This window comes from Bos javanicus, chromosome 3, assembly GCF_032452875.1.
Source record: "Bos javanicus breed banteng chromosome 3, ARS-OSU_banteng_1.0, whole genome shotgun sequence".
Lineage (NCBI taxonomy): Eukaryota > Metazoa > Chordata > Mammalia > Artiodactyla > Bovidae > Bos > Bos javanicus.
In genome coordinates this window covers 7130011-7153170 of record NC_083870.1, presented here as the reverse complement: position 1 = coordinate 7153170, position 23160 = coordinate 7130011, and the positions used below count along the sequence as shown (strand labels likewise).

At 43.7% G+C, this 23160-nt stretch overlaps 1 protein-coding gene across 2 annotated transcripts in view; it reads left to right on the top strand.

Annotated features, from left to right (window-relative positions):
- Positions 1-23160, top strand: part of C3H1orf226 (chromosome 3 C1orf226 homolog) — a 359502-nt gene that overhangs the window by 302542 nt on the left and 33800 nt on the right. For both annotated transcript variants that reach the window (XM_061400275.1, XM_061400264.1), the window contains exon 6: positions 3456-3597. In XM_061400275.1, coding sequence (XP_061256259.1) covers positions 3456-3597 — 142 coding nt within the window. The remainder of the gene's footprint in view (positions 1-3455; positions 3598-23160) is intronic.

The following is a 23160-nucleotide window of genomic DNA, read 5'->3' as shown; positions in this document are numbered from 1 at the left end:
GAGGCGAGGGCCAGTTGCTTATCACAGTAAATGTCCTAAGATGTGAAAATGAGACACGGAATATTAAATATTAATATGAGTATTAAGCATTAAGACCAGCCACTTCCTTACAACCGTTCTGGGCTTGTAAATAGTTGGCTGAGACTGATGAGTGTGTGTCAGATGATGGTCCCTGATGAAGGTGAGAGATTAGGGATCTGAGCCAGGGTCCAGTTTCTGCAGATGCTCAGTCCTCAGTGAATCTCATCATCTCTTGTCAGCTTGATGCATGAGAAAGGCAGGTCCTCTGAAAAGTCATTTCCCACCAACTACATCCTCTTACTTATATTGGTGTGTTTCCTTCCAAAGACACATTTAGAAATCCTGTCCCTTCTCTGATTTATCCCTCAGACTCAAGGACACTTGTTTGAGGACCCTTCCATTTTTAATATCATCTCAAGAGTTAGTTAAGGGATGTGTCTGTGACTTACAGACTTGGAGGAATTTGTAACATGTCCTCCTTAGGAGAACCTGAGATTTTAGAGCAACAGATGTAGTAGTAAATTTGGAACTTTCTGTATGGCAACCTACTCCAGTATTCTTGTCTGGAAAATTCCATGGACAGAGGAGTCTGGAGGGCTATTGTTCATGGGGTCACGAAGAGTCAGACAGGACTGAGCGATTGAGCACACGTATGTTTTTAAGAGGGAAACTGGGTCTCTGATAATGATACCCATTATCAGTTGGGAAAAGACTAACTCAGCCTTTGCAGGTACTTATGCACTATGATTTATCTGGGTTAATTTATGTAAAATAAGGAAGTAATGGAATTAAATACACAATCTCTACATATCATTTAGACTTACCGTATTTTATTTCTAGACTTCCCCAAATTTGTCCTTTTCTGTCACTTGTAAAGATGCATAAAAGAGCAAAATTTCTGAAGGTCAGAAGAAGTGAAAGGGGCAAGGCTGTTTGTAATGGACCCTGGCTGTCCTTGGTAGGCAGGTTATAGCATCTCTAAGGTTCGGTAAACTGGGAATGAGCATTGCTGTAAAAGATTAACCACAGGCAGGCAGTCTGCTCTTATTCTCTTAAAGAGAATAAGCAACACCAGATCTAAGGCCTGGAGGGGAGAAGTCTTTTGAGTAGAGCAGACTCTTCTCCATTTTCACCCGAGGATTGAGCTTCCCGGCTCAGCCTCCTTATCAGAGCACAGCTGGATTGTCAAAGGAGATGGAAAGCTGTGGTGCACTTGGTCTGGATTGGTCAGGGACTGTGCCCTCTAAATCATACTTTTTTATATATTTGAGAAATGAGAAAGATGGAGGCTTGTTGCTTAAGACCAGTGCCTGCTGCTCCTCAACTTCCAGTGCAGAAGGAGTTGTTGTCTCTCAGATGGTACAAACCTGTGGTGGGAGAAAGGGCCTCAGCCTGACCTTTGGAAAACAGAGGAAAGTCAAGTGTGGACATACAGGGACAGAGGCTCTGACCACCGCTGGGTGATGGGGGTCCCACAGAAGTTACTGCTTTCTTCCTGCCTCACTTGAAGTGGTCATCATCCAGACATGTCAGGATGTTCCAGGTAAGAGGTAAGAACATCCCTGGAGTTCGCCCTGTGGACTAAAAGGGGTTTGAGCTCTAAGACAGTCACTTCTAGGAAGTAGTTTGGGAAACATCAGAAAGAGAAGAAGTTGACTGAGATCTGAAGTAGGTATATGATGGTGATTGGCTAAAATACCTTTTCATGAACATGAATGCTCTGACCTCAAATGAAAAGAGGGGACATAGAAGTAATGGAAGGCTTGAGAAAATAGTTAGGGTAGCTATTTGGGGACTTAACACCTAGCAGAGAGTGAATTAGAGCAGCAGTTCCACACATGGAGTCTAAGGCAATTAGGGGTTCCTGGGCATAGTAATGGAGAAATATGAGCTAATTTCAATATTATGAAAAGCATAAATGAATCACACACTTACCCTCAACAAGGCCTTACAGGCTATCAAAACACTGGACTCTGCTTTTGTCTATAATTGAATTGGTTTGCTGATGAGAAGCTCTGCTTGACTGCTTGTTTTGTTTTGTTTTGTTTTCCCCAACGTGATGGGTGAACTGATGGTGTCACTAGTAGTCACAACTGACCTGAAGTCAGATTATCGAAGATGTGATTAATCTTTGACTCAAGGCGCAGAGTGACAGCCACAGCGAAATACTCCACAGTCTGTGGTGGCAGAATAGTTGGGGACCACTTTTGTAAAAGGAGCAGTGACCTTCAGTTTCCCATCCCGAGTTCTTAAACCTTGCACAGCTCTCACTGAATTCATTCTTGGTCTTTGAAGGAAAGTGAAAGCAGAACAATTAGCAAATCATAATCAGTTGTCTACTTTGGAGACCATGCCCTGGAAGTCTTGCGTGTGGTTGTTCCTCCTAGCCTGCGTGGGCCACTTAAGACTCCTTTCAGGAACAGGCTCTTTTGTCCTGTCCCTGCTGTCCTGAAGCTCCAGTAACTGTGGCCAGCTGATGCAAAGAGCTGACTCAGTGGAAAAGACCCTGATGTTGGGAAAGATTGAAGGCGGGAAGAGTAGGGGGTGACAGAAGATGAGATGGTTGGATGGCATCACTGACTCAATGGACATGAGTTTGAGCAAACTCTGGGAGATGATGAAGGGCAGGGAAGCCTGGAGTGCAGGAGTCCATGGGGTCGCAAAGAGTCGGACACGACTGAGCGACTTAACAACAACCTCTACCGGCTGTCCTAGCTAAGGAGTGGGATACCGAGAGCTAGGGTTAAGCACAATGCTTGGGCAGTTAGAGGAAGAGGTTAAATAGCAAGAAAAAGAATGAAAAGAAAGAAAGTAGCAAAGGAATGGACCCCGTGAGCGATGTCTTTAGAGCAAGGCTGGGAAGCTCACCTTAGATACGGTTGGCTGCCAGTGATGTTCCAAGGGATCTGGACTCTGGTCCTCAGCTGGTTCTGCTGTTTAGACTGTGGCTTTTCAGTCCTGTATCTTCACAGCCCATGGTCTGCAGGAACACCAGGGAAACCCACCATTTCTAGCATGAAAAAGAAAATGACAGCTGAGTTACTCTTCAAGTGATGAACCCATGAAACGTTTGATCATGGTTGCCAAAAGAATTCTGAACCATCTCAACCACTGTCGTCAAACTTGCTAGGTAGAATTGGGCTAACTCCACAAGTGGAATCTTTGCTATCTGTCCATTCAGTTGACTGTTTCCAAACTGCGGTGACAGTTTCTATTTTCTGGAGTAATTGAGGGAAGGGAAAATGGTTTTGCATACTTCTTTGTGAGTATGTGCACAGCCAAACAACATTAGGTTTTTCCATCTCTTTCCCTTGCTGGCTTCATGGGTGTCTGTGTGCCTGCCTCCTGCATATCCTCTCCCACCTCGGCCCTTCTTGTGTCCTTGTAGAGGGTCTCCGCATCCTTCATTCTCTTCTTTCCTTTATGCTTCCCAGAGCCAAGCTATGCGAATCGTCCGGACGGTGGGGCAGGCCTTCGAGGTCTGCCACAAGCTCAGCCTACAGCACACGCAGCAGAATGCTGATGGCCAGGAAGACGGGGAGAGCGAGAGGAACAGCAGCAGCTCAGGAGACCCAGGTAGGCACGGTCACCGCTGTGGATCCGGGGGAACAGGCAGGTGGATACACAGTGTGGGTGGTGGATCGTTCCCCCAAGCCCAGAGCAGCCACTTCACCTAAAAACATTTTCTCTGTTTCTAGATTCTAAATTTTCTTTAAAGAATGTGTGTTGCTTTTATAACAGAAAATTGAAGATGTTTAAACTATCAAACAAAGAAGCATTTAAACTGGATATCAGGAAATATATTTTAACGGTAGACCTGCTTATACTACCAAATGAGATCCCAAAGAAAATTTTCATACAAAATCACCTTCATAAAACAAATAAGATAATTTCCAATTATCTAAGTAGTTTTTTTTTCCCTACTTCTAAATTCTATAGTTCTGTAAACCCTCAGGGTAGACATTATTCCAGTATCTCCAGTCTTCAAGTCTCACTAAAAGTCAGGAGCAAGACCAAGGTGTCTTTTACCATCTCTCCAACAGTAAATGTGGGAGCAAGAAGTATGAGTATTAGGTAAAAAGTTAATATTGTTTATATTTTTATGTGGGAAACCCATGAAAATAAACTTAAAACTATTAGAAATAAGAGAATTTAGAGGTAAGGTCCAGTAAATAGATATAGATAACTGTGGTTTTCTGTTCCAACATCAACCTGTTGGAAGTCATAGTGGAAGAAAATATCCACTGAAATAACTTTTTTTATCTTTAAAAAGATAAAATGCCTGAATAATCATAATAAAATATATATGTTTATATGAAGAAAATCAGATAGTTGGAAAGTTCTTGGTTGGGAAATCTCAACATCATACAAATGTTAATTCTCCTTATGTTAATCTATAAATTTAACATTATAATATAAATCTTTATCAGCAAAGTTGGCACCTTGGTAAGCTATCATATTTAAAACTATAGGCTACAGATAAAGAGAGTGCTCAGAGGAAAATCAAAGGTTTAATTATTTACAGTAATAGATGATTAGTCGTGAAAATCAAATTAATTAAACATTCAATTCAAGAAGTTAGAAAATGGCAAAAGAAGTCTCCCATCGCAAAAGGCAGTTTTGCTAAGTGATGAAGGGTAGAGATTTTTGGTTTCCATTCAAGTTGCACTGGTCACTAGCTGTGTGATTTCGGGCAAATTCCATAACCTCCCTGTGCCTTAGTTTCCTCTTCTGGGAAAAGTAGGAATAACAGTAGTATCTTCCTCATAGAATTATTGTGTTGATTGGATAAGCAGATATATTTAAAATGCCAAATCTGGTACTTGGCACATGGTAAACACCAAATACGTTGTTAGCTATTATTATTTTTTAAAATGGGAAAAAGCAAGGATAGGAAAAATCCTAGAAAAGATGAGTGATGACAGACAAGTGACTTTCCAGGTTCAAAAACATACTTTAAAGCTGTAAAACTGTGCTGATGCATTAATAAGTGTCTGAGTGGATTGGAAAAGAAAGCTCAGAGATAAACTCAGACACACATGTTGACATAGTGTGTGGTAAAGGTAGAAATCCTCTGGAGAAAAATATGGAAATCATTAAATTTAAAATTTCACATGCTTTTGACCCCCCAAATCACCCTCAAATTCTCTTCTAAGAATTCCTCTTAAGGGTATACCCATACATGTGTGAAATGATGCATATATAGTTATAAAAATTATAACTAACAAGAGGGGATTTTATAATAATTTATGGTTACAAGTAATGGAATATTGCAGAACCTCTAAAAAGGATGAATTGGTTCTCTGTGAACTGATAAAAAATCATCTCCAAGATATTTTGCTGAGTTTTTAAAAAACAAGATGTAGAACTATGAATTGGTAGCATACCAATTATATTGTATAAAAACATATACATGTAAATATGTGTTTTTGTATATGCCCACTATGCATAAAACATCTCCAGAACTGGTAACTTGGTTCATTCTGGAAAGAGGAACTAAGTGTCTATACTGGGAGGAAGATTTACTTTTCATTATTGCATATTATTGCAGCCACATTGCTCAGAACAAAAGCTGATCTGCTCACTTCTGAACTGGAGGATTTGCCCTTGGAGCTCCTAGCAGGATAAGATTGATGCCTTTTCATTATTAGCTCTTCTTTGTCGATGCCGTGCTCCCTTGTTGGTGGACAGTCATGGCTACACCTCAAAGGCTATTGAACCCACAATACAACTGGCAGCCAGGATGCACATATACAAAGATATTCTAACTGAAAAGTAAAGGGCATTGTCTCTGGTAAAGCCACCTATTCCTGGAGTGAAAGAGGTTGGGCACAGAGAAGTTATCTAGAGGTTGAGTGTTTGAACTTTGTTCTTATCACATAACTGTCTGAGGAGCTTGATCTAGCCTCTAAGTACCTAATCAGAACCAACTTCTCAGCCATTTGCTAAAGAGGGCAGGTTTGGCCTTTGAAGAGAAAAGCATTTCATATAGACTACTCTGAGAGCTAGGTCTTCTTCCCCTCCTGCTGTGGGAGCTACTCTTTCCTTCCCCTTCCAGACCCTGCAGGGCTCTTTTGGGTGGGGGTAGGTTGAGATCCAACCAGTCCATCCTGAAGGAGACCAGTCCTGGGTTTTCACTGGAAGCACTGATGCTGAGGCTGAAACTCCAATACTTTGGCCACCTCATGTGAAGAGTTGACTCATTGGAAAAGACCCTGATGCTGATAGGGATTGGGGGCAGGAGGAGAAGGGGATGCCAGAGGATGAGATGGCTGGATGGCATCACTGACTCGAGGCACATGAGTTTGGGTGAACCCCAGGAGTTGGTGATGGACAGGGAGGCCTGATGTGCTGCTATTCATGGGGTCACAAAGAGTCAGACACAACTGAGCGACTGAACTGAACTGAAGGTTGATATGATTTCCTGTGATACTAGGAAGGATTCTCTTTGGGGAATGAATAGAGATTCCAGCGGGGACCCCTTCCTATCATTGTTTCCTTCTTATCTTCCCCCTCCTCCTCCCCAAGCACCTGCCTCCCATTTCCAGTCCTGATCCAACTGTCGGCGTTTCCTGCATTTACCTCCAGGCGGCCGTTCTAGTCTTTCTTCACTATCCTGTCTTCTGGGGAGGCTGCCTTCCAGCTCCCACTGTCCCATTCCCTTTCTGCCCCTTCCCCAAAATTTAAACACTTCCTCCCTCTAGGTTTCTGTGTTCTTTTCACCCTTGGCTGGTGCTGCTACCGTCAGCATTTAGCCCACTGTCTACCAGATACATAGTGTCATCTGTCTTCAGTAGAGGACAAGCTCTAGGGTAGGGGGGAGTTGGGGGGTAAGGACTACTCTTCACACAATAAATACTTGTTGAATAAAGTGGGGGATGTGGTCAATGATTGTGGCAAAGGATGTGTGTCATCTTAGTCGTTGTCAGCAGCATTGATTCAATGTTTACTCTGTGCCAAAGTGAATATGGAGACTGAGTAGAAATTTCAGCAGGGAGTGACTTCTTAACAGTCTGCTTGATGAAGAAGGATGACCTTGAATGGCAGGAGTAGGTACTGTGTTTTTATGTGTGTGTGTCTGTGTGTGTTCAGTCACTCAGTCGTGTCCAACTCTTTGCAACATTATGGACTGTAGCCCACCAGGCTCCTCTGTCCATGAGAGTTTCCCCAGAAAGAATTCTGGAGTGGGTTGACATTTCCTCCTTCAAGGGATCTTCCTGACCCAGGGATTGAACCCGCGTCTCCTGCATCCCCTGTGTTGGCAGGGGGGTTCTTTACCACTGAGCCACCTGGGAAGTTTGGGAGTAGGTGGAATTGAGGTCGTATGGCCTAGAGTGGGAGACTGGGAGGCTGGAGAGAGTGCTGATGGTGATGAGTGATGCTGGCTGAGACCAGCATGGTGACACTCTTCTGGCTGTGACAGGTGGTCAGCACTGAGATATTGGGCCCATCAGCTACATGTCCATCTCTTTTTATAACCTTTTTGGTGATTTTTTTTTTCAAATTACAGTAATATACATGAGACATCAGCCGCTTGACATCTTCTGTATACCATTCTCCCTAAGAAGAGTGTAACTGACATTCTACATGTGGAAACATCTAGGTTCATTTTAGGAAAACCTGTCAGGCTCAATATACTTGCTTCAGAGTTTAAGATGTCAAAGCACTGAGTGTGTCTCTTTAAGGAGGTTGAGCATGGCTTGAATGTGTGCTTTGAGTACCATACATCCCCGCAGAGAAAGGGAAGTAGGAAGGCCCTCCCCAACTTGCGTGAGTGAGAATCTGACCTGTAGAGTGATGTAAATTGTCTTAGGGAGATACACACATTCGTACTAATTTTAAGGAATTGGCTCACATGATTACAGAGATGTGGCGAGTCCAAAATCTGCAGGGTAGGCTCCAGGCTGAAAACCCAGAAAAGAGTTGCAGTTCAAGTCTTAAACTGGTCTGCTGGCACAATTCCCTCTTCTTCCAAGGAGGTCTGTCTTTGTTCTGTTAAGACTTTCAACTGATTGGATGAAGCCCAGCTATATTATGGAGGGTAATCTGCTTTATTCAATCTACTGATTTAAATGTTTACTCTCGTATGAAAAATACCTTCACAGTAATATCTAGAATAGTGTTTGGTCAAGTATCGACACCATGGCTCCACAAAATTTGCCCACAAAATTAACTATCACAGAAATGAGAAGGCAGTGTGGTATGACAGAGGGAGTGCTGGACCCGCAGACGAGAGAAGCAATGGAGAGCTTGGGTTCTGGCACTTTTCAGGTGAATTCTAGGCTTGAATGCTAAGTCAGCCATTTCTTAGCTAGGTCAGTCAGTTCAGCCACTCAGCTGTGTCCAGCTCTTTGCGACCCCATGGACTGCAGCACTCCAGCCTTCCCTGTCCATCACCAACTCCTGGAGCTGGCTCAAACTCATGTCCATCCAGTCGGTGATGCCATCCAACCATCTCATCCTCTGTCGTCCCCTTCTCCTCCTGCCTTCAATCTTTCCCAACATCAGGTCTTTTCTAATGAGTCAGTACTTCGCATTAGGTGGCCAAAGTATTGGAGCTTCAGCTTCAACATCCGTCCTTCCAATGAATATTCAGGACTGATTTCCTTTAGGATTGATTAGTTTGACCTCGTTGCAGTCCAAGAGACTGTCAAGTATCTTCTCCAACACCACAGTTGAAAAGCATCAATTCTTCAGCGTTCAGCTTTCTTTATGGTCCAGCTCTCACATTCATATGACTACTGGAAAAACCATAGCTTTCACTATATGGACCTTTGTCAATAAAGTAATGTCTATGATTTTTAATATGCTGTCTAGGATGGTCAGAGCTTTTCTTCCATGGAGCACACATCTTTGAATTTCATGGCTGTAGTCACCATCTGCAGTGAGTTTGCAGCCCCCAAAAATAAAGTCTGTCACTGTTTCCATTGTTTCCTCATCTATTTGCCATGAAGTGATGGGACAGAATGCCATGATCTTCATTTTTTGAATGTTGAGTTTTAAGCCAGCTTTTTTTCACTCTCCTCTTTTAGTTTCATCAAGAAGCTCTTTAATTCCTCTTCACTTTCTGCCATAAGGGTGGTGTCATCTGCGTATCTGAGGTTATTGATATTTTTCCCGGCAATTTTGATTCCGACTTGTTCTTCATCCAGCCTGGCATTTCACAAGATGTACTCTGCATAAGTTAAATAAGCAGGGTGACAATATACAGCCTTGACGTACTTCTTTCCCAATTTGGAACCAGTCTGTTGTTCCATGCCCAGTTCTAACTTTTGCTTCTTGACTTGCATACAGATTTCTCACAAGGCAGATAAGGTGATCTGGTATTCCCATCTCTTGAAGAATTTTCCACAATTCTCTTGAAGAATTGTTGTGATCCACACAGTCAAAGGCTTTGGTGTAGTCAATAAAGCAAAAGTAGATGTTTTTCTAGAACTCTCTTGCTTTTTTGATGGTCCAACAGATGTTGGCAATTTGATCTCTGGTTCCTCTGCCTTTTCTAAATCCAACTTGAACATCCTGAAGTTTTCAGTTCACATACTGTTGAAGCCTGGCTTGGAGAATTTTGAGCATTACTTTGCTAGCGTGTGAGATGAGTGCAATTGTGCAAGTAGTTTGAGCATTCTTTGGCATTGCCTTTCTTAGGGATTGGAATGAAAACTGACCTTTTCCAGTCCTGTGGCCACTGCTGAGTTTTCCAAATTTGCTGGCATATTGAGTACAGCACTTTCACAGCATCTTCTTTTAGAATTTGAAATAGCTCAACTGGGATTCCATCATCTCCACTAGCTTTGTTCGTAGTGATGCTTCCTAAGGCCCAGTTGACTTCACATTCCAGGATGTCTGGCTCTAGGTGAGTGATCACACCATCGTGGTTATCTGGGTCATTAAGATCTTTTTTGTATAGTTCTTCTGTGTATTCTTATCACCTCTTGTTAGTATCTTCTACTTCTGTTAGGCCCATACTGCTTCTGTCCTTTATTGTGCCCATCTTTGCATGAAATGTTCCCTTGGTATCTCTAATTTTCTTGAAGAGATCTCTAGTCTTTCCCATTCTGTTGTTTTCCTCTATTTCTTCGTATTGGTCCCTAATGCTTTCTTATCTCTCCTTGCTATTCTTTGGAACTCTGCATTCAGATGCTTATATCTTTCCTTATCATTTTTGCCTTTAGCTTCTCTTCTTTCCTCAGGTATTTGTAAGGCCTCCTCAGACAACCATGTTGCCTTTTTACATTTCTTTTTCTTGGCGATGGTCTTGATCCCTGCCTTCTGTACAATGTCACGAACCCTCTGTCCATAGTTCTTCCGGCACTCTTGTCTATCAGATCTAATGACCTGAATCTATTTCTCACTTCCACTGTATAAGCGATTTGATTTAAGTCATAGCTGACTGGTCTAGTGGTTTTCCCTAATTTCTTCAATTTAAGTCTGAATTTTGCAATAAGGAGTTCATGATCTTAGCTGGGTGATCCTTGGCAAACTTTCTAGTCTTTCTAGATCTTTCTTATCTGCTAGCTAGGTGTAGGGAGATAATGCAGGTAAATCAGCATCATTCCTAGCATATCAGATCAAATCACATCAGTCACTCAGTCGTGTCTGACTCTTTGCGATCCCATGAATTGCAGCTCGCCAGGCCTCCCTGTCCATCACCAACTCCGAGAGTTCACTGAGACTCACGTCCATCGAGTCAGTGATGCCATCCAGCCATCTCATCCTCTGTCGTCCCCTTCTCCTCCTGCCCCCAATCCCTTCCAGCATCAGAGTCTTTTCCAATGAGTCAACTCTTCGCATGAGGTGGCCAAAGTACTGGAGTTTCAGCTTTAGCATCATTCCTTCCAAAGAACACCCAGGACTGATCTCCTTCAGAATGGACTGGTTGGATCTCCTTGCAGTCCAAGGGACTCTCAAGAGTCTTCTCCAACACCACAGTTCAAAAGCATCAATTCTTCAGCACTCAGCCTTCTTCACAGTCCAACTCTCACATCCATACATGACCACAGGAAAAACCATAACCTTGACTAGATGAACCTTTGTTGGTAAAGTAATGTCTCTGCTTTTGAATATACTATCTAGGTTGGTCATAACTTTCCTTCCAAGGAGTAAGCGTCTTTTAATTTCATGGCTGCAGTCACCATCTGTAGTGATTTTGGAGCCCAGAAAAATAAAGTCTGACACTGTTTCCACTGTTTCCCCATCTATTTCCCATGAAGTGGTGGAACCAGATGCCATGATCTTCGTTTTCTGAATGTTGAGCTTTAAGCCAACTTTTTCACTCTCCACTTTCACTTTTATCAAGAGGCTTTTGAGTTCCTCTTCACTTTCTGCCATAAGGGTGGTGTCATCTGCATATCTGAGGTTATTGATATTTCTCCCGGCAATCTTGATTCCAGTTTGTGTTTCTTCCAGTCCAGCGTTTCTCATGATGTCCTCTGCATATAAGTTAAATAAACAGGGTGACAATATACAGCCTTGACGTACTCCTTTTCCTATTTGGAACCAGTCTGTCGTTCCATGTCCAGTTCTAACTGTTGCTTCCTGACCTGCATACAAATTTCTCAAGAGGCAGATCAGGTGGTCTGGTATTCCCATTTGAAGACTTTTCCGCAGTTTATTGTGATCCACACAATCAAAGGCTTTGGCATAGTCAATAAAGCAGAAATAGATGTTTTTCTGGAACTCTCTTGCTTTTTCTATGATCCAGTGGATGTTGGCAATTTGATCTCTGGTTCCTCTGCCTTTTCTAAAACCAGCTTGAACATCAGGAAGTTCACGGTTCACATATTGCTGAAGCCTGGCTTGGAGAATTTTGAGCATTACTTTACTAGCGTGTGAGATGAGTGTATACTCTAAATATATGTTAGCCATCGTCTAGTTCTCCAGTTCAGTATCTCAACTCCATGACCTCATGTATGCTGTGAGGACAGTGGACAAGATCTCTGCAGTCCCATGGTTTTATGAGAGAGCCACATTAGATGGTTACCCCGTGTTTGTGGTGCGGTTCCATGGCCAGGATGTGAAACTGCCTTTGAGTATCAGTGTTTGGAATTCTACAGATCTGGAATGGGAAACGTTTTCTTATCAAGCCCCAAAGTCACTTCCTCTTTTTAGCCCCACTTGCTTCCTTACTGTCTGTAAGCTGCTAGGAACACATTCCTTGTTACCGTAAATGCTTTTTCCATAAATGCTTCCCCCAGAAGCGTTTATTGACTCCATCAGGGTTTTTCTCTGTAATGGGGCACCTTGAAGCTTCAGAGTGGAACTGTGGGCTGGCAGCTTTTCTTTTCCTTTTAACGAGAGTCTTGCTTCCACATTAGGGAGCTTTCATTTAATTCGGTGTTTATCTTTCCAGTAGAGCTGCCCCAGGCAGGCCCTTTGTTGTGCCGAGGAAACTTGTTTACTCTGGAGGAATCCAAATGTGTGGAGGCTTTGCTGTCTTCTTTGATGTCTTGTGGGCCCTTCCCCTTCTGGGTTTTTCAGCAGCGCCTTTAATGAAGGTCCTCGCTTTCATTGTGTGCGCTGCCTCTCTTGCTCTCTCTGTCTGCTTTTCTTTCCTCCCTCATTCCCACCATTCCCTACCCTGGGGGAGATTTATCCTTTGTATCTTTTGGCAGCAGCTGCCCTTGGCCATTCCCCCAGGGCTCAGAGCCAGGTGGGGCCTCTGCCCCTGTTCTGCTTGCCTTGCTTTGCCTTGTGCAGTTTCTCTGACTCCTGGACAGGTTTCCTGGGAGAGATCCTGTTCCCCTGGAGGCATCTGTCTTCCCATGGTGGCAGACAGTCCAATGTGGGGAAGGGCTTGGAGCCCTTTGGAGATTAGAGCCTCTTAAAACAGGACTCATGTCATCTAGACGGTAACCAGTGGCTCAGGAATATTTACTGTGTACCTGTTACACCTGCCAGACCCGGGCATCTGGCTTATTCAAGCAAGCACACCCCTGATGTCCTGTCACTTCCGGGCTCCACCACACCTGCCGTTCCATCGCAGCAGGCCACCGCTGCCTAATGCTTAGTTTCTCCTTAGTTTCATCCCCTTCCTTCATTCAGTGGATATTTATTAGTTTCCCCAGATGCAAGGCTTGATTCTGGGAACTGGGAATACTGTGAAGAAGGCAACAAGGTTCCTGCTGGTGAGGAACCCACATTGCAAGTTGGGGTGGAGGATCCAACAGATGACACACGAGGCCTTTTTAGGGGATGTCAGTGCAATGAAGAAGATAAAGCAGGGTGGCTGACTACAGGTGGAAGCAGTGAGCCTGTTGGGAGGCAAGGTGGTGCAATAGTTAAAAGCACCAAGCTTAAAGCCAGACTGGCGGGCTTTGAGCCTTAGCTTCAGTTTTACTAGCTGTGTGCCTCAGTTTCTTTGTCTGTCTAATGGGAATAATAATAGTGCCTAACTTTCAGGGTGGTTATAAGGATAAGTAAGTTAATAGTACATGTACATCCCTTAACCTACTGCCTGGAACACAGTAAGCACTATTTGAGTCTAAGTTATTAATATTGCAATTTTGAGGCCAAAAGTGACCATTTCAAGCACTTTTGGACTGAGCTAATAATCTTTTGTTCTTTTTTTTCCCAACCATTTTGTTTTGAGGCATAACTGACATGTAAGAAGTTCTGTATTAATCCAGCATTACCTATTGTTTTAGCGCCGTGACACTGGCTCACACCCATCTGTGGTCCCTGGACTTGGCCACAGGCAGCTTTGCCTTCAGCCCTCCTGCTTCCCCCTTGTCCCCGAAGCTCCCATCTTAGTGTCCAGTGTCCTTCTCCTGACCCAGATGAACCCCTCCACCTGCCTTTGCCTTCTCATCTTGCCTCTTCTGAAACCCTGAGCTATCAGCTCCCTCTCCTGAATCATCACCTGAATCTTTCACTGTGCTTTCTTCTCCACCGCAGATAGATAAGGGCAAGTCTTTTCCATCTGAAAAACAAAACAAAAATCACACCTTTCTTGTCCCTGCATCTCCCCCTAGCCTATCTCTTTTCTCTCCTTCCTAGTCAAGCTTCAGGCCACACACATTTATCCCCATTGTTGGCATTTTACCCCACCCTTGCCATTAGCCCTTCAACCTCCCGTGATCTGATATCTGCTGCCTACCAATATTTCCTGAAACAAGCTGTCCAGGTCACTGAAAGTGAAAGTGAAGTCGCTCAGTCATGTCCAACTCTTTGTGACCCCAAGAACTGTAGCCTATGAGGATCCTCCGTCCATGGGATTTTCCAGGCAAGAGTACTGGAAAACCATTTCCAGGGGATCTTCCCGACCCAGGGATCGAACCCGGGTCTCCCACATTGTAGGCAAACGCTTTACCGTCTGAGCCACAAGGGTCAGATTGGCAAATTGAACCAGCCTTTCTCTGCAGTGTGCATCACGGGGAATGAATCACTCCCTTCCCTAGCTCTGGGGCCCCCTACCTCCGCTCTTGCCACTCTTTCCTTCTTTTTCTGCTAGCTGCTTTCCAGGATCCTTTTTTTTCACCTGCCCCTTGGGTGAAATCCCCAGGGCATTTCTCCTGGGATTAGTCCTTGGTGCTTTTTTTTTTACTTTTCACTTCCCGTAGTTTTAACTTATGTTTATCTCTAGGCCACATCTTATCTTGAACTCTCCACTTGTGGATAGTCGGTATCTCCAGTTAGCTGTTACAAACTTTCCCAGTTTCATTCTCTTACCCATAGTCCTTCTTCTCTGGAATTTTCTGTGTAGGATGCCAGTCTCTGCTCAGTCACTTCAATCAGAATTGTGAAACTCATTCCACATGTATTCCTGTCTCTTCCCTGCCTCTCCTCCGCCTTTCCCTCTTTCCCTCCCCGTTCCCTGCCCATAGACGATTAGTTTCCAAGTCCTGTGATTTCTGCCCCCTGAAGATATTCCAGGTTTGTGTCCTTGGCTCTGTGTTATCACCACCTCTTTAGCTTTAGCTCTCATATTTCTCACCTAGAGCACTGCTTTCTATCTTGTCCCTTATAGATCTACCATCTACATCATCCTTCGGGTAAAATTTGAAAGAATGAAAATCTTTTGGTATCACTTGCCTGCTTTTCTTCCTTCAAGATAAAATCCTGTCTCTTCTCAGTCAGGTCCCTTCCTGTCTCTTCCTCAGTCAGGGTCATTTGCAGTGCTTCCACCATGCTGGGGATTTTTCTACATCAGTATCTTTGCCCCTGTCTCGCCCTCTGTCTAGAGTGCCTCCCATGGCCTCCCCTCCTCTCTGCCCACTTCTCACTGTGGTCTCCTGCATTGCAGGTGGATTCTTTATCAACTGAGCTGTCAGGGAAGCCGCGATACGCTGACGGTCACACACAATAATGATATCCCTCCATCTAGCTTGTTCTTTCCCCTCGGTTCTAACAAATCTGTTACTGTACAGGCATTAGGAGATACCACAGGTTCAGTTTCAGACCATGGCAATAAAGTGAATATCGTAATAAAGTGAGTAGCACAAAATTTTTGGTTTTCCAGTGCACATTAAAGTTATCTTTACACTCTACTAGGGCTTTCCTGATAGCTAAGTTGGTAAAGAATCCACCAGCAATGCAGGAGACCCCAGTTCAATTCCTGGGTCAGGAAGATCCATTGGAGAAGGGAAAGGCTACCCACTCCAGTATTCTGGCCTGGAGAATTCCGTGGACTACAGTCCATGGATCACAAAGAGTCAGACACAACTGAGTGACTTTCAGTTTCACTTTACATTATACTGTAGTTTATTAAGTGTAAAATAGTATTATATCTAAAAAAAATTGTATATACTTTAATTTAAAAATAGCTCATGACTAAAATGCTATCACCTGAGCAAACTGTAATCTTTCTGCTGGTAGAGAGTCTTGCCTCAATGCTGATGGTTGCTCACTGACTAGGGTGGTGGTTGCTGAAGATTAGAGAGCTGAGGCAGTTTCTTAAAATAAGGCAGCAATGACGTTTGCCACATTGGTTGTTTCTCCTTTCACAAATAATATCTCTGTAGCATGCAATGCCATTTTAATAGTGTTTTACCTGTGGTAGAACTTCTTACAAAATTGAACTCAGGCCTCTCAGACCCTGCCACTGCTTTACCAACTAAGACTATGTAATATCCCATAGCCTTTGTTGTCATTTCAGTAGTCTTTACACATCTTTATCAGAAGTAGATTCCATCTCAAGAGACCACTGTGGTCCTCCCTAAGAAGCAGTTCCTCATCTGTTCAGGTTTATCGTGAGAATTCAGTCACATCTTCAGACCCCCTTCTTATGCTAGTTCCTCATCTGTTCAGGTTTATCGTGAGAATTCAGTCACATCTTCAGACCCCCTTCTTATGCTAGTTCCTCATCTGTTCAGGTTTATCGTGAGGATTCAGTCACATCTTCAGACCCCTTCTTATGCTAGTTCCTCATCTGTTCAGGTTTATCGTGAGAATTCAGTCACATCTTCAGACCCCCCTCTTATGCTAGTTCCTCATCTGTTCAGGTTTATCGTGAGAATTCAGTCACATCTTCAGACCCCCTTCTTATGCTAGTTCCTCATCTGTTCAGGTTTATCGTGAGAATTCAGTCACATCTTCAGACCCCCTTCTTATGCTAGTTCCTCATCTGTTCAGGTTTATCGTGAGGATTCAGTCACATCTTCAGACCCCTTCTTATGCTAGTTGCCTTGCTATTCCCACCATATCTGCAGTTATTTCCTCCACTGAAGTTCTGAACCCCTCAAGGTCATCCATGTTGTTGGAATCAACTTCTTCCAAACTCCTGTTCATGGAGACATTTTGGCCTCTTCACATGAATCAGAATATTCTTAATGGCATCTGGAATGGTGAATCCTTTCCAGAAGGCCTTCAATTTGTTTTGCCCAGATTCATCAGAAGAATTGCTATTTATGGAAGCTATAACATTATGAAATATATTTCCTAAATAAAGACTCAAAAGTTGAAATTACTCCTTGATCCATGGGCTGCAGAATGAATGTTGCGCTAGCAAGCATGAAAACGACATTAATCTCATTGTACATCTCCATCAGAGCTCTTAGGTGACTGGGTGCATTGTCAATGAGCAGTAATAATTTGAAAGGAATCTTTTTTAAGCAGTAGGTCTCAACAGTGGGCTTAAAATATCAAGTAATCATGTTGTCAACAGATGTGCTGCTATCTAGGCTTTGTCGTTCCCTTTGTAGGGCACAGGCAGGGTAGATGTAGCATAATTCTTAAAGGCCCTAGGATTTTCAGAATGGTAAATAAACATTGGCTTCAACTTGAAGTCACTGGCTACATTAGCTCCGTTAATAACAATAGTCAGCCTGTCCTTTGAAGTTTTGAAGTCTGGCATTGACTTCTCCTCTCTAACTATGAAAGTCCTGAATGGCAGCATCTTTCCAATGTAAGGCTGTTTCCACTATGTGGAAAACCTGTTATTTAGCATAGACACCTTCGTTAGTGATCTTAGCTAGATCTTCTTGATAATTTGCTGCAGCTTCTACATCAGCACTTGTTTGTACTTTTTTTTTTTTTTTTATGGTTATGGCTTCTTTCCTTAAACCTCATGAACCGACCTCTGCTAACTTCAAACTTTTCTTATGCAGCTTTCTAACTTCTCTCAGGCATTACAAAATTTAAGAGAGTTAGGGCTTTGCTCTGATTTAGGTGTTCACAGCTTGGCTCACTGTTGCAGTAAGCCTTGCTTTTGACCTGTTTTGGCTTTCAACATGCCTTCCTCGGTTAGCTTAATCCTATGTAGCTTTAGATTTAAAAGTGAGAGATACGTGACTCTTCCTTTCTTTTGAATACTTAGAGGCCAGTGTAGGTTATTACATGGCCTAATTTCAATATTGTTGTATCTTATGGAACAGGGAGGCCCAAGAAGAAGAAAGAGATGGGCACAGTGGTGGTAGAGAGGAGTGGGGGGCAGAAATGGCAGCAAGCGAAGCAGTCAGATACACACTGCTATATTTAAAACAGATAACCAGTAAGGACCCATTGCATAGCACAGGGAACTCTGCTCAGTGTTATGTGCAGGCTGGATGGGAGGGGAGTTTGGGGGAGCATGGATATGTGTATGTATATGGCTGAGTCCCTTTGCTGTCCACCTGGAAAATACTTTCAGTCTGAATATTCTATAATTCTATATCACATTTGTAAAAAATAAAACACATTTGTTAAGTTTACTGTCTTATATGGGTACAGTTTACACTGCCCCAAAATAATTACAATAGTAACATTGGAGGTTATACAGAGTGAAGTAGATCAGAAAAACAAATGCTGTATCCTAATGCATATATATGGAACCTAGAAAAATGGTACTGATGAACCTATTTGCAGGGCAGGAATAGAAACACAGACATAGAGAACAGACTTGAGGTCATAGTAGGTAAAGGAGAGGGTAGGACAAATTGAGAGAGTAGAACTGAAATACACACATATGAAATATCCTTATATAAAATGGATAGCTAGTGAGAACATTGCTGTATAACACAGGGAGTTCAGCCTGGTGCTCCATGACGACCTAGGGAGGTGAGATGTGGGGAGCGGGGTGGGAGGGAGGCTCAGGAGAAAGGAGGATATATGTATACTTAGGGCTGATTCGCGTTGTTGTACAGCAGAGACCAGCACAACACTGTAAAACAATTATCCTCCAATTAAAAAATTAAAAAAAAATTTTAAAGATCACTGATCACAGATCATAACAGATAATGAATAACAACTAATAACAGGCAATGAAAAAGTTTGAAATATTGTGAGAATTACCAAAACATGACACAGAAGCACAAAGTAAGCAAATGCTGTTAGAAAAATGGTGCAGATTTGCCAGAAGCCTTCAATTTGTACAAATGAAGTGTCTGTGAAGTATAATAAAATAGGTATGCATGCTCTCTACCCGTCAGCTGTATTAAATCTGTAAGTATCCAAATGTGATCATCAGAGGACCCTCTGAGTGGCAGAAATTGTCTCAGAAAGCAGCCCCTAGTTGGTGATTCACTTACATCAGTGTTGGTTTGGAAACTCTCCTAGTACAAAGAGAATGGCTGAGAAGTTTATTTTTTAATGACTTTCCCAGAAGCAGAACTAGAATCTCGGAGATTTTTCAGTCCCTTGTGAGTTTCTGGCCTGCATGTCTCCAGACCCTCTGCAGGGTGCTGCTCAGTTCTCATTACAGTCAGTCCCCTACATACGAATGAATTCTGGTCTGAGTGTGTGTTTCTAAGTCCAACAAAGTTAGTCTAGGTACCGAGCTAACACAATCAGCTATGTAGTACTGCACTGCGATAGATTTGCAATACTTTTCACACAAATAACACATAAAAGACAAACACACAAAAACCCATTTTTAATCATATGGTACGGCACCTTGAAAAGTACAGTAGTACCGGCCACATCACTGCTGGTTTTACACTTACTTCTGTACATCCAGGCTGAAAATAAAGATACTGTACAGTACTGTCCAGTAAAGTACACAGAAGCAGAACCACTTATGGAAGATGTGCTCGTGTGACAGTGTATACCAGACACGTGAACTAACGTACATGATTGGCCATGTGAATGCACATCTGCATCTTTGAAAGTTTGCAACTTGAAGGTCTGTATGTAGGGAACTTACTGTATTAGGATTTCCAGGGCTGAGGGGCAGCCTCCCTGTAGAGCCCACTTCCCTGTTTTGTACTCTGTGATAACACTGTTACTTTTGTAAGTATTTACTAAACACCTTCTCTGTGCCAGATCCATGGGAGATGTGAATGAAACACACCCTTGGCCTCAAGATCAGGACACAGTTGACTTTGCTTTTGCTAATTAAGAGCACTTGACAGATGGCTTCCCCGTGCTGTGGAAGCCAGTCTTCCCTAATGACTGATGGAAAGCTCTCCTCAAGTGCAGGCCCATTTCACCCTATCTGTTCCTCTAGGGGCAAGGAGGACCAGATGCTCAGTTCCCAGCACTATCTGCCTACTGAGAAATAGACACGGATTATCCACCAGGCCTCCCTGTCACAGGGTAAACCTCCTAATTATCAAGAAGGTCACTTCTGGGTGCAGGAGGTGGTAAAAAGCAGCCTGCTCTCTATGCTCCTGCTGGCTGGTTGACAAAGAGGCAGAAGAACTGCCCTGCTGGGCCATGGTCCAGGGTCCTCCTTTCTGTCACATGCCATCGCAACACTCAACGGTCATCTCCCAGCTCCTAGAGCAGCCAGAAGGAAAACCAAGCACACTGTCTGCTTCTGAAATACTAGGCTATGGGAAGAGAATTTTAAAAAGAGTAGATAGGCTACCCACTCCAGTATTTGGGGGCTTCCCTTGTGGCTCAGCTGGTAAAGAATCCTCCTGCAATGTGGGAGACCTGGGTTTGACCCCTGGGTTGGGAAGATCCCCTGGAGAAGGGAAAGGCTACCCACTCCACTACTGTGGCCTGGAGAATTCCATGAACTGTATAGTCCATGGGATCAAAAAGAGTCAAGACACGACTAAGTGACTTTCACTTTCATATGTATATGTATCAGTGACTCACTTTGCTGTACAGCTGAAACTAACACAATGTTTTAAATCAACTATATTCCAGTAAGGGCCTCCCTAGTGGCTCAGTGGTAAAGAATCTGCCTGCGATGCAGGAGACATAAGAGATGCAATTTCGATCCCTGGGTCGAGAAGATCCCCTGGAGTGGGAGATGGCAACTTACTCCAGTATTCCGGCCAGGAAAATCCCATGGACAGAGGAGCATAGGGTCACAGAGTCAGAGATGACTGAGCACACACACAAACACACATACTCCAATGAAAATTTTAAAGAGTAAAATGATTTTTGAATGTTAAATAAATACATGTATATGCACACACCAGGCTTGCTTCCCCCGATGACTCATGTGGGTTTGCATGGAAAGGCCTGTTAGAACTATTTGTACTACAAGGCAGGCCCGCAAATGACCAAAGCCTGGCTCCCTGAGTTGGCTTGAGGTTTAGGGAATCAACACTTCATACTTCCTACTTATGTTACTCTGTGCAGTTTTACAATTGGTGCTTAGTCTCTGAAAGTTTCAAAGCTTTATTTGAAGACAGTTAGTGATGAACCTAATCCTGAATGTAGAGGAAAAGGTATTTCCTGGGAAATGCCTGAGAATCTCCAGTTGTTTCTATAGAGTCCAAGAAAGAGAGAAGAGCAGAGAATGAAGAAAAATAAGAAACAGTAGGACTTTGATACATTTGCTGAGCATGTGATCAAAGACATGGTCAGTGGGAAGAAGCAAGTGGGAAATAGACAAAGCATGACAGACCAGCTGCCTATCTCTTCTGTGCCACTGCCGCTGTCTCCAGGCCTGTCCCTAGCTTGTGTTCTTGAAGGAGGATGGTCAGAGACAGGGTCTGAGGATTAGAGAAAGATTTTGTGTGTGCTGGGGCCTCAAATCTCCTTATTTCCACATCCCTCCCCCCAGGCCTGCAACCCTCCCACCCATTTTAACTCAGCCTCCGTGTAGAGTTGAAGGAACTGGGGCCCAGGGAGTGAGGTGATTTACCCCTTTCCTGACAGCCCGATAGGAGTGTGGTGGAGGAAACCCCTACCTCTCTGGATGCCCCATTCAAGGTTATTCAAATGGTAAAGAATCTACCTGCAATGCAGGAAACCTGGGTTCAATCCCTGGGTCTGGAAGGTACCCTGGAGAAGGAAATGGCTAACCACTCCAGTGTTCTTTCCTGGAGAATTCCATGGACAGAGAAGCCTGGTGGGCTTCAGCCCGTGGGGTCGCACAGAGTTGGACACAATTGAAGCAACTTAGTATGCATGCATGCTTCGATACAAAATAAAATTTTCTAGAAATACGCCAAGAATAACAAGATGGTGGAGTAGAAGGACGTGCACTCATCTTCTCCTGCAAGAACTCAAAATTACAACTTGTTGCTGAACAACCATCGACAGGAGAACATTGGATCCCACCAAAAAAAGATATCCCATGTCCAAGGGAAAAGGAGAAGCCCCAGCAAGACAGTAGGAGGGGTGAAATCACTTTTACAGTCAAACCCCATGCCTGTCAGGGACGCTCAGAGGGCTCAAGCAAAGCTTGTGTGCACCAAGACCCAGAGACCCCACAGAGACTGAGCCAGAGCTGTGTGTGAGTGTCTCCTGTGGAGGTACGGGTCAGCAGTGACCTACCGCAGGGGCAGGGGCTCTGGGTGCAGCAGACCTCGGTATGGCATAAGCCCTCTTGGAGGAGGTCGCCATCAACCCCACCATAGAGCCACCAGAACTTACACTGGACTGGGGAAACAGACTCTTGGAGGGCACAAACAAAACCTTGTACACACCAGGACCCAGGAGAAAAGAGCAGTGACCCCCACAAGAGACTGACCCACACATGCCCCTGAGTGTCCAGGAGGCTCTGGTGGAGGCGTGGGTCTGCAGTGGCCTGCTGCAGCGTCGGGGGCACTGAGTGCAGCAGTGCGTGCATGGGACCTTTTGAAAGAGGTCACCATCATCTTCATCACCTCCACCATAGTTTGGCCTCAGGTCAAACAACAGGAAGGGAACACAGCCCACCCATCAACAGAAAATTGGATTAAAGATTTACTGAGCATGTCCCCACCCATCAGAACAAGACCCAGTTTCCCCCTCAGTCAGTCTTTCCCATCAGGAAGCTTCCATAAGCTTTTTATCCTTCACCATCAGAGGGCAGACAGAAAACTAACCAAACTAATCACCTGGAAAACAGCCTGTCTAACTCAGTGAAACTATGAGCCATGCCGTGTAGGGCCACCCAAGACAGATGGGTCATGGTGGAGAGTTCTGACAAAACGTGGTCCACTGCAGAAGGGAATGGCAAACCAGTATTTTTCCTAGAGAACCCCATGAACAGTATGAAAAGGAAAAAAGATAGGACACTGAAAGATAAACTCCCCAGGTTGATAGGTGCCCAATATGCTACTGGAGATCAGTGGAGAAATAACTCCAGAAAGAATGAAGAGATGGAGCCAAAGCAAAAACAACACCCAACTGTAGATGTGACTGGTGATGGAAGTAAAGTCCGATGCTATAAAGAGCAATATTGATAAGACCTAAATCTAGAATGTTAGGTCCATGAATCAAGGTAAATTGGAAGTGGTCGAACAGGAGATGGCAAGAGTGAACATCAACATTTTAGGAATCAGCAAACTAAAATGGACTGGAATGGGTGAATTTAACTCAGATGACCATTATTATATC